This window comes from Carcharhinus amblyrhynchos, chromosome 11, assembly GCF_965287045.1.
Source record: "Carcharhinus amblyrhynchos chromosome 11, sCarAmb.v2.hapA, whole genome shotgun sequence".
NCBI classification, from domain to species: domain Eukaryota; kingdom Metazoa; phylum Chordata; class Chondrichthyes; order Carcharhiniformes; family Carcharhinidae; genus Carcharhinus; species Carcharhinus amblyrhynchos.
In genome coordinates, this window is record NC_137334.1 from 71,334,707 (window position 1) to 71,347,064 (window position 12,358).

Below are 12,358 nucleotides of genomic sequence, written 5' to 3' on the forward strand. Positions count from 1 at the left end.
GCCAGAAAATGTCTCTTGAAGTCCTGATGCCCGCCTCTGGTTTCTCATGGTGGTACAAATTCTGACGGTACAGAGGAATGCTGCAGAGTAAAGGCATCATGACTGTCACTAAGAGTTGGACGTTGACTTGCATGACATGCTGAGGTTTGGTGTACATCAGCTTGATACTAAGAGTGTGGAACACTTTCCAGTTTCATTAACTCTATGAATATGCATGCAGTATCTGCAGAGTGACATGCGTGGAGTCAGTGACACTCTGCACCACATGGAAACTTGCCATTCTGGTTGTCACTGTATTTTTGCTTCACTTTCTTACTGCTTGCTGGCAAAACAGAATGAAATATGTTCAGCTTTCCCTCTGCCAGGCAAGCTGACACGATGTCGGAGTGAAAGTGATCCACAACTTCACCACACACAAACTGATCTCCTTAAAGAAGGTTTGTGTTCTTTATAGAAATACAACAAAATACACTGATCAAAAGATGCTGAAAGTTTAAAGGGGCTCCTTGTGAAAAATTCCTTATGCGGGTTTTACTGACCGACTTTCATGGGAGGATGTGGAAATTTGCTGGTGAAGGGTTGTCAAGGCCCACTTCAAACAGAGACTTATGAAAGGATGGCATGAAAAATGGAAAAGGCTGGACTTGAATCTGTGTTTGTGAAAACAATGGAAACTGCACCCTCCCAGTCAGCTACATCCCACTGGACCCCCCAAAACCATCTCCTGTTGATTTATACCTCAGCATATGTTGAAAAGGTTCTGAGTTGAAAGCAAAATGGACTTTGGATGTAAGACCTTTTGGGAATACATATAAATGAGTTTAAAAACTGGCTTTGAGTGGAGACAGAAGCAATAAGAAACATGACAGCCTTCAAAGAACACTGCTGGAATAAAAACTGGGACCTCCCGTGCTCTCTCTCTCTTGTTGGAGACAAGTGTTGTAACAGGGAGAAGAAAACAACAGTCACTCCTGCAGAGACAAGCAGGTCATCTCTCCCTCTGGGAAAAGCCAACAAGTGTCTCCAACAGACAGCAAAACTGCCAAGTCAACTGAAGAGCTCTCCTGAAAGCTCCTCAGGAATGCCCATAACATATCATCATCTACATCTCATGGACAAGACAAGGACTTATTTGTATTTTTTTTAAATTTTACTTAGACTTTTTTCTGATCTATATGAATGAGTCTTATATCTTTTATTATTTTTCCTTATCTTTTAGCGATTAATGAACTTACCCTTTCTTTGACATAGATTAGCTTTGATTAGCTCCTTATTAAAAAATAAATACACTTGGACTGGGAAAGTTATCTACAAGGGAATTTTTTTTTTAACTTTGCTGCAACCAACGGGGAGGGGAAATTAAACAAAAAGGGGAGCGAGCTCATTCCTCCTCACCCAGTCATTGCATACTGTTCTGTGAGATGTTGGAAATGTCACCTACTAAAGGAGCCTGATGTGAAAACATGGCATGGTCATCATCAAAGCCATTGGCAATGCCATTTTTGCCTTGATCTGAGGTTATAATTGTATCAACAGTAGGAGAGGTGATGGCCTAGTGATACTATCGCTCGGATATTAATTCAGGAACTCAACTAATGTTCTGAGGTTCCAGGTTCAAATCCTGCCACAGTGGATGGTGGAATTTAAATTTAATCAACATAAAATCTGGAATTAAGAATTTACCGTTGAAACCACAGTTGATCATTGGAAAAGTCCATCTGGTTCACTAATGTCCTTTATGGAAGGAAAGCTGCCGGTCTGGCCTACATGTGACTCTAGAGCTGTAGCAATGTGGTTGACTCTCAACTGCCCTCAGGAAACTAGGGATGGCAATAAATGCTGGCCAGCCAGCAACACTCATATTCCATGAATGAATTAAAAACACAGATATCAGTGAGCACATCCTTAGCAAAACATACACAATGCTCCTCACTGAGATTGAAGGAAATTGCTCTCTGAAGGACCGGCTTCTTGCTGAGAGTCATTCTCCCTCTTTCCTTCTTCCCTCTTTGAACAGCTAGTTCCCTTTTGCCACCCCTGATTATTTTCTCTCTCATCCTGATGGCCAAAGGGGACAGAAATTACAGCATCCATGGCTCAAAGTAAGTGATTTGATCGGAACTCTTGATGTGCGAACCGAGGCCTTCACTGCATGCCTTGCCACTCACTGCAGTCTTCAGCAGTTTGAATTAGCAGTACAAACCTCCAAATGTAGCTAATATCTCAGCAAGAGTCAGCACAATTCAATCAACAATGAAGACAAAAATTTTAAATAGCACTCCGGGGTATCCTTGTGTTCAGCAGAGCCGGAACGCTGAGGTCAAAAATGGCACAGCTATTATCAAATCAACACGCTGACTGATACTCTGCCTACTCTTCACACTTCTGATGGAAAAGCCTACACGGACAACCTATTTAAAACGTCATTCAGCCATTCAACACAGCTGCACAAAAGTGTGTGCATGACACAAATGCCATTTTGGATTTGCAATTATGCTTGTTACAATGAAAATGAGACTACTACACAATGGAAATTTGAGCCAACATCTGTGGATGTCAGATGAGATCAAGTTTACATTGAGCAGCTTTCTGATAGTCTTAACTTCACAAAGGATTCCACCACTTGCTTAAATAGAAGCAGGAGCCTACGAATTTTGTCAGAGGAAAGCATGAAGACACTTACTTCATTTTAGCAATAAAATTATCAATATTTTCTTGTTTGAAGTATCCATTTCCATCTTTTCTACCTACTCTATTCGACAAGTATTTCTTAGAACTAACCTCAGATATACATGTACAAATCCGCCCATGCAACCATAGGCTGCCATGAATGCGCACCTTTAAGTGAGGAGGGAGGAGACAGGAGGTGAAGAAATTATTTTAAAAAGTCAAGCAACAGCATGGAAAAAAATGACCTGGCTGACAGCTGCCTAAGTCAGACACATATGGGGTGAGTTCTCTGATCTCCCAGCCACGTTTCCCACCAGCAGGAGGGAGCGCATTGTTTGCTAGTGGTGGGATTCTCTGAAATCACTGCTGTCAACGGGAGTTCCATTGAGGTCACTCCGTGCTGGCAGGAAACCTACGGGCGGGAATACGCTTCTGGCGCGACTGGAGAATCCCGCCAGCATGAATGGCCAGAGAATTCCGGCCAAGTCCCTTGATAACGCCAAGATGCTTAATGTCTGTCTAACACCCAAACCAGGCATGTATTTACATTGAACATTGGAAATCTACAGCATTCAGGATTATTGGGTCCAACAGGCAATCTTGAAAGAACCTGCCACCAAAAAGCTTTGGCGTAAATTCTGCCTGTTGCAAGAATTGTCACGGGCAGGTCAGATAAACCGAGGCACAGTTGAAAAGTCCATTGACCTCAGGCAGGAATTTCTGGTCTCAGGGCTGGTAAATTCCACCCTAACTTATTTTTTTAAGATACTTATATGAATGTGAACTGTTCTTCCTAGTTCCATTAAAATCCTGGGCCACTGTAAATTGCAGCTTGCTTTGCTGTGATTTATTTTATTAATTTGTGGGACATGGGCTTCACTGGCTGGCCAGCATTTATTGCCCATCCCTAGTTGCCCAAGGACACTTGAGAGTCAACTACATTGCTATGGCGCTGGAGTTACATGTAGGCCAGACCAGATAAGGATAGCATATTTTGTTCCCTAAAGGGCATTAGTGAGCCAGATGGGTTTTTCTGACAATTGACAATGGTTTCATGGTCATCAGTACACTCTTAATTCCAGATTATTTTTTATTGAATTCAAATTCCACCACCTGCTGAGTTTCTGAATGAATAGTCTAGCGATAATACCTCTAGGTCCTCTCCTCCCCTTCCAGACATAGTCAGTCAGAATTTTAGCTGGCCAATCTTGCTGGCAACCCCACCCAACTCCACTTGCTGTGACTGATGTCTGCAACTCATTGGCAATTATTAAAAAAGATTCTGGCACAACACATTGCCTCATTTGGCATGTGGGACGTGCACTGCACCCAAATGGTGCCCCATTGCTTGGATGATCCAATTTCTGGGGTAATAAGTTAGATTGGCTGACATCTCACTGCCTCCAGTATGTAATTTGCACTTCAACTTGTGAAGCTGGACTGGAATTGTTGTTTAAACCTCATGTTTCCATTTTATCTTGTGCCTATAAAGAGATGCGTTAATGGAAATGAAAGCTTTTATGGGTAACATTCTATTAGACTTTAAAAATCTAGAAAATAATAATTGCTCATTTGTAGATTTAAGTGAATTTCTTGTACGTCTATGATGCCAACAAAAGCCTTTTACTAAGCAATAACAATGCACAATCTGTATTAAATACACCCCCCTCAGGGGTAACAAATGTATTCCTCTTTTTATTAGGCAAAGCAAAAGCCATTCTGAGTACAAGCTTACTAATTACACCATCAGATTTAGGCTTCTGAAATTTGTAAAAGAAAACACTCACCCATGTAAAGGATCCAGAACTATGGCTCTTGGATGCGACATTTCGCCTTCTACTAACGTCTTCCTCGTCTGGGAAGCCTTCTCCAGTCTTGCAACACTGATAGTCTTCCTGTAACTATCATCTGTCCAATATAAGTTATTTCCAATCCAGTCCACAGCGATACCTTCAACATTATCCACACCTGGAGGTTAAAAGTAAAACAAAAAGGTGATGACAATCTGGACGTGCAAATGTCATAAAGTTGTCAAGTTAGTCTAAGTTCCAACAGCCCTATGATCTCGCTTGACTCAAGATAAAATCAGTTCTACAGATCCTATGGATAAAATGTGTCAATTGTATATATTGTATTGATGTTTTTATTAACACTATTCAAACAGTTATCTCTCACCGATTCAAAGCTGATAATGCACAGAAAGATGGTACATTTTCTAGGTTAGGCACCTGATATTTAACATTACTGGATTAGAGAAATATGATTTAACTCCTTTGTACCACTTGCTGATTTTGTTGGACATTGCCAGGACAGACTTTCTGCTTACATTGCTGCATGTTGCTGGAAAAACTAAATAGTACTTGTTTAGTTTTTCCACCAATAGGCACAGAAGGTGAAGTCGCATGGGATCAGAAGTGAGCTGGTAAGGTGGATACAAAATTGGCTTGGTCAAAGAAGACAGAGGGTAGCAGTGGAAGGGTACATTTTTGAATGGAGGGCTGTGACAAGTGGCGTTCCCCAGGGTTCAGTGCTGGGACCTTTGCTGTTTGAAATATATATAAATGATTTGGAGGAAAATGTAACTGGTTTGATTATTAAGTTTGCGGACGACACAAAGGTTGGTGGATTTGCTGAGAGCGATAAGGGCCATCAGAGAATACAGTAGGATATAGATCAGTTAGACACTTATGTGGAGAGATGGCAGATGGAGTTTAATCTGGACAAAAGTGAGGTAATGCATTTTGGAATATAGATAGAAGTATAAGTAAATACAGTAAATACAGTATAGAGTATTGATAGGCAAAGGGATCTGGGTGTACAGGTATACAGGTCACTGAAAGTGGCAATGCAGGTGGAGAAGGTAGTCAAGAAGGCATACAACATGCTTGCCTTCATCAGCCAGGGCACTGAGTTCAAAAATTGGCAAGTCATGTTGCAGTGTTATAGAAACTTAGTTATGTCGCACTTGGGATATAGTGTTCAATTCTGGTCACCATACTACCAGAAATATGTGGAGGCTTTGGAGAGGGTACAGAAAAGGTTTACCAGGATATTGTCTGGTATGGAGGGCATTAGCTATGAGGAGAGATTGGAGAAACTTGGTTTGTTCTCACTGGAACGACGGAGGTTGAGGGGTGACCTAATAGAGGTCTACAAGATTATGAGAGGCATGGATAGACTGGATAGTCAGAAGTTTTTCCCAGGGTGGAAGAGTCAGTTACTCTGGGACACAGATTTAAGATGCGAAGGGCAAGGATTAAAGGAGTTGTCGAGGCAGATTTTTCGTACAGAAAGTAGAGGGTGCCTGGAACTCATTGCCAGGGGAGTTATTGGAAGCAGGTACGGTAGTGACTTTTAAGGGGCATCTTGACAAATACAAGAATAGGATAGGAATAGAGGGATATGGTCCCTGGAAGAGTAGGGGGTTTTAGCTAAGTTGGGTAGCATGGTTGGTGCAGGCTTGGAGGACCAAAGAACCTGCTCCTGTGCTGTAATTTTCACTCCCTCCTCACCCCTTTTATCCATATTTAGATCAAGGTTGCAATGACATGTGGGGCGGAGTGGGCCTGGTGGAAAACAAACTGAACACTGGTTATTGTCCAAGCCGGCTGGTAGCATCGTTCATGGCTGCTGCTATTATTTTGCAAATGATTGGGATTAAGTAAACTGATAAATGGTTGGGTTGAGCATGTTTTGCATTTTGTGCACAGGACGTACGGCACAATATTTCACATTGTCCCTTCAATGTCAATGGTTTACTTGACTGGAACAGCTGACTTACTTGCCTGATCTTTTCCAAAATCTTTTGAGATTCTCTTTTTCTCTGTCGTGAAAACAACATGGACTATCACTGAATTACTGATAAAATATAGTTGATATTCCATTGTTACCTGCTCAAACCCTGAATTTTGAGAATACCCATTAGATCTTTCTGTGCCTCCACCTGTGAGCAAGTAAAGGACGTGATCAGGTGGGATCCTGCTACAATCTGTAGGGAGTGTTTATCGTTGTCATGGAAAATGGTTACCCTTCCAATGTCTAGCCAGTTTGTTACGCAGTTTATAAAGACTCTTTTTGTTACTGTTCAGTTAAACAATTAGTCTCTTGTTACAGACTTTGTAAATATTTTTTGAAAATTAAGATATATATTTCCAGGCGGGCACTCATTTTATTCAGTACGAAGTCTCACAACAATAGGTTAAAGTCCAAAGGTTTATTTGGTAGTAAGCACCACTAGCTTTTGGAGTTTTGCCCCTTCGTCAGATGAGTGGGGAGTTCTGATCACAAACAGAGCATGTAAAAACACACACTCAGTTTACAGAATACTGATAAGAATTCTGATTACAGAATACTGATTCTAATCAGTATTCTGTAAACTGAGTGTGTTTTTATACGCTCTGTTTGTGATCAGAACTCCCCACTCATCTGACGAAGGGGCAAAGCCCCGAAAGCTAGTGGTGTTTGCTGCCAAATAAGCCTATTAGACTTTAACCTGGTGTTGTGAGACTTCTTATTGTGTTTACCTCAGTCCAACGCCAGCATCTCTGCATCATGACTAATTTTATTGCCAATTCTGTTACATACTTTAAAAATGTGAATGTATTTGTTAGGCATTACTTAGCTTCATAAATCTTGTTAGATGCATTTAAATCCTTTCCTTAACAATTTCACTCCACTATTAATGTCAAACTAGAAAGAACATTGGCCTGAAATTACACTCGGCAATTGTAACAGATGGATCTTTACCACGTTTCACTAAAATTCCTGCTATTTTGAATAGATAAATGATTTAACACCTTCACGAAAATAGTAAAGAGAAGAATTTCAGAAAAACATGTTAAGCATTTGTATGCTAATGTACTGTCAGGACCAAACTTGTAATCTTTTTTTCACTTTTTTAATGTCAGAAGTTGTTTTTCCAATCTTCTGCTAAAATCCCAGCGCTCAATGAGCTGTAAAACATTTCAGTTCCAGCATCCACTACTTCCACCTTAATTTTCGTAAGTGTGCCTGGATGCATTAAATGTGATCTTCACTAAAGATTTAAGTACTCCAGTTTTATTGCCATGAGCCTGAATATATACCTTACCTTTTCCATTAGTAGTATTTTCTAGAGAGAGAAAAGCTAATGTTTCCATCAGACTATTTTATTCTCATGTTTAACAGGATCATTTGTTTATTTAGCACTTTGTTGCAAGAAGCATATTCAACATTTATACACTGAATAACTATTTTATGCTTCAAGAGCCAGAAGTTTACTGTCACACCAGCCACGGGGATCAGAGCAGGCAAGGGGCGGACATCAGGAAGGGATGTTGACCTCAGGTGGGACTTCACAGTTTTGGGATAAGCGAGACTACAAAATCCCATTCCTTTAAGGTCTCCCTTTTCATGAATTACTATTTAACATTTTTTTAAACATACATTTTCCAATCTAAACATGAAGGCAGCATTTCAGTGAATATATCAATGGAAACCAAGCAAAACTAAGATCAATTAAGGTAAAAGTTGGCTGGTCTATTGGCTGGACTAGAATAGTAACCAATGTCTGAGTGGAAAAGGTTCTGTACTTCCTTCTGAGAACTAATCTGGTGAGAAGAACAACAGCACTAGAAAGAGATCCTTTTTGTTTCTTTCCTTCTGAGAGCTGGGGAGATCAGGAATGGATTGGCAGCATGGTAATCAGGTCTGATTTCAGGAGAAGTTGTGGGGGGGGAGCTTCCAATCCACCTGGTGTCTCAACACCAACCCCCACACCCAACCTCACATACCTCTAGATCCATGTCAGATTCATTCTCAGCTAGTCTGTCACCATTTATGTTGCCATTTTTAAAAACAGTTGGTGGAATTCCCACAAAAACTGACCACTTCTGGTGGGAAAAGCTGTGAGAATTCCATCGGGTGGGTCAGCATGATCCAAATCGCAACTCACACACACTTAGTCATTTTTTTTGGAACTTGTCCCACATATAATTGTCCCACACATAGAAAATTCTTTGGCACATGGGGCAATTTTTGCCTCGAGAAAGGTGTTTAGGACCATTTCTAGAGTCCAGTAGTGATGCACATCGGATTCCTGTTGTGCCAGAATGCTGGGGCTCTCAGGATTCCCCAGCATTCTGGCACAACAGGAATCCGATGTAGATTATTTTGTAAATTGAGTTTGTGTCTTTATATGCCCTGTTTGTGAACAGAACTCCCACTTATCTGATGAAGGAGCAGCATTCTGAAAGCTGGAGAGACTGAGGGATTTGAGGTTGTTTTCGTTAGAAAGAAGGCGGCTAAGAGGAGACCTTATTGAAACATATAAGATGATTAGAGGTTTAGATAGGGTGGACAGTGATAGCCTTTTTCCTCGGATGGAGAAAGCTAGCACGAGGGGACATAGCTTTAAATTAAGGGGTGGTAGTTATAGGATGGATGTCAGAGGTAGGTTCTTTACCCAGAAGGTGGTGGGGGAATGGAATGCCTTGCCTGCTGCAGTTGTAGATGCACCTAGTTTGGGGGCGTTTAAGAGGTCCATGGATAGGTTTATGGATAGAAAGGGATTGGTTTAGGTTAGAGGGCCATTGCTTTTTCTTAATTGGTCGGCGCAACATCGTGGGCCGAAGGGCCTGTTCTGCGCTGTAATGTTCTATGTTCTATGTAGTGGCTTCTGCTACCAAATAAATCTGTTGGACTTTAGCCTGGTGTTGTGAGACTTCTCACCATGACTGAATGTTCCAGAAGGGATCTGGGCTCTGAGCTATGGCCATGTGTTTTGCAAATCCTTAAAGATCTGAGATGTTTAAATAAAGGTTTTGAACTAGAGTCATCATCTGATGTAACTCAATCATTTAAGATATACAAAAATCTGGCATAAACAGAACGCCCACTGTTTTCAAAATTTCTGTCAATTTATTATAGATATTAAAGCAAAATTTTGTTGACTGTGTTGTATAAGGGTATCTGGCATAGCAAGGTTTAATATGTCATTGGGAAACTGTACCACCCACAGTGTGATGCAAGGAGAAACATAACCTGAAATTGGGGTCAGTCATAGACTGGACAAGAATGTAGAAACAAACATGGGAATTAGCTCACAGCTTGGTTATACTGGGAATATAGATAGCTACAGGGTTAAGAAAAAACACTTAATGCCCAGCTATACAAGACTCCAAATTTCCTCATGAGACCTGCTGAACATACAACATGGTGGTGGCTGATGGAAAAACCCAAAACTACAGAGGAAATGGAGCAGAAATTCAACAGCTGGAACATTAAAGGAGCATCATTTTGGCCTGACTGAAAACATCTGAAGCGAAGACACAAAGGGAGATCTCCTGAAAGAGGCTCAATTGCAGAATTGGAAGCAGAAAGGCAGATACAAAAACTCCACTGTGCAACTGAGGACTCCACAAGTTCTTGTAGACGTCCAAGCAAGTATACAACGATCAGTGAACCAGGCTAACCAATAGAACATATAACAATTAAACCACTAACATTACAGTGGATACTTGTTCAAGGAATAACGTTGGAAGAGTGTAAGTGCTAAACAGATTGATTTTGGGATTTGTGTTTGAACCACCACTGTTAATTCATACATGGATTCCAAAGATCCATGTGCCATGGTTAAATTTATAGAATATACCAAGCATGAAGGGCTGTTTACTCTGAGGAGGCACCTCAGAAACTACAAAATAAATGGAGGTGATCCTTGCATTGAATGCAGAGTCAAAGAACCAAGAAGGCTGAGCAAAAAAATCAGATCTGATATGGGGAGAGTTAAAAAAATTTCAGTGCCGTGCAAAAGTGAGAACAGTCCATTTGTGAAAGCATTATAGCCATCTCACGTTCAGAATCAATGCCATACCACACACTGGCTGAAGTAATTGAAAGAAAAAGTAATGGAAGGTTTTAAATACTCAGCCAATGATTAAAATCCATAGTAAAATCCTTCCATAACATCTGATATTGCAGGGAAAAATCGCTGATTTATCAAATTGCTGCAAAAGAACTAAACTCCTCAGTGCTCAGCCGGTGTCATGAGTGCCCATGGAAACCCAACCAACCCTGGAAGACTGTGAAAAAAACAAACATTGTGGCACCATCTTTAAAACTGCACAGCATTTAGAGTTGTATTCACCTGAACATTAAAACAATCATAGACAACAAATCAACATTACTAGAACAATTTGGAATGAATCAAAGGCCAGGCCAAAGACAAAATTGGGGACTTTGAAGAAGATGACTCTTAAGATACCCTTAAGGTACCTTCAGGATTAGTTTAAATGTCAGATGTCGAACAAGTGAGTATATTACTTTATTGAGTAGGTCCAATAGTCAATGATATTATTGTGAGGCAAGGAGTTAAACAAATCCTCAGATAAATTTAATAAAATTAATAATATTTCAATACAATAAGCCGCAACATTTTAGAGAGAGAAAATCAAGAAACAGGTCCAACCACCCAGGGAACTGAGAAAATCTTTTATAAAGATATTACATAGATTGGTTTAAGGCTGTGAATACACTGACATTAAATCAAAGTTCATAAGGAAAAAAATTGTGCTTGGAGAGGCAGACAATGCCCTTTCAGACATTCTGCAGGCCAAGGAAGTTGCACTCTAGAAAAGGCAATCCCAATTGTCAGATAGTCTGAAATCCGCCAACAACACCAATTCATTTCATGTGGTGAAAGCAAGCCCTAGTACAGAGCAATCCCAGCTGTCCAGCTGGCAAAACAACAAAGGAGAAGAGAAATGCCAGGCCAAGGAAGGCAGTGCCCAAACCAGCCACAACAGCCTGTGTGTCTATGTCACTGCTTTGGAGCCAAACACTGTCACAGGTTCAGCAGTGTCCAACAATCTCAATGCAATGTTTCAACTGCAACTACGTGGAGGATTTCAGAAAGCCATGCAAAGCCATGACAGCAAAAAAGTCATCCCAAGACAATCAATGAGCACACCAGAAAGACACACAATCACACTTTCTGGGTACAGTCAAGTATCCTTGATTCTCCTTTCAGAATGTTGACATCTCAGTAAACTAACTAAAGTTAACTAACTAAAGAGCTGGTGTTATGGCCCTTTTGGATAAGGAACAATGGCTGAGAGATCTCTGGTTATAAATGACAGGTGCACCACCCTACTAGCCTGGGGGAATGTGATTTACAATCAGAGGCATGATCCTGGAACCACTAAGTTATGGTGACAAGTAGTCAAAGTCATGTACATAACCTGAATCCATATTTTCTCCCTTGAGCAGAGATGCCTTTGTCGCCCTTAGCTTTCTTAAAATAGCAGATGATGTTAAGATCACCTATGCTGTTAACTATACAGAACTGCAAGATCCCGAGAGTGCACCAATAAAGAGACTCTCCAGTGGAACTTCAGCTCTGAATTGTCTGCACTGTTCACAGATTTGGATTGTCCACTTTCTTTACAGGTGGTCAGAGCAGCCAAATCTTTAGATAATCACCACAGTACCTCAGGTGGAAAGCACACAGAGAAATCATAGAATCACTAAGTGCAGAAAGAGACCATTTGGTCCATTGAGTTTGCACCAACTCTGCTACAAAGTATCCCAACCAATCCCTGTTACCTCACATATTTAAGCCACTAATCCCCTTAACCAACACATCGTTGGATATTCAGGGGCAATTTAGCATGGCCAAAAGTCATGATCAGAAGTCACATTCCCCCAGGCT

The 12,358-nt window shown here is 40.8% G+C and overlaps 1 protein-coding gene across 1 annotated transcript in view; it reads right to left on the minus strand.

Moving 5' to 3' along the window:
• Positions 1-12,358, minus strand: part of LOC145350212 (low-density lipoprotein receptor-related protein 1-like) — a 1,564,930-nt gene that overhangs the window by 741,761 nt on the left and 810,811 nt on the right. Inside the window, exon 12 of the mRNA XM_080199274.1 lies at positions 4,458-4,638. Within this exon, the coding sequence (XP_080055400.1) occupies positions 4,458-4,638 (181 nt within the window). The remainder of the gene's footprint in view (positions 1-4,457; positions 4,639-12,358) is intronic.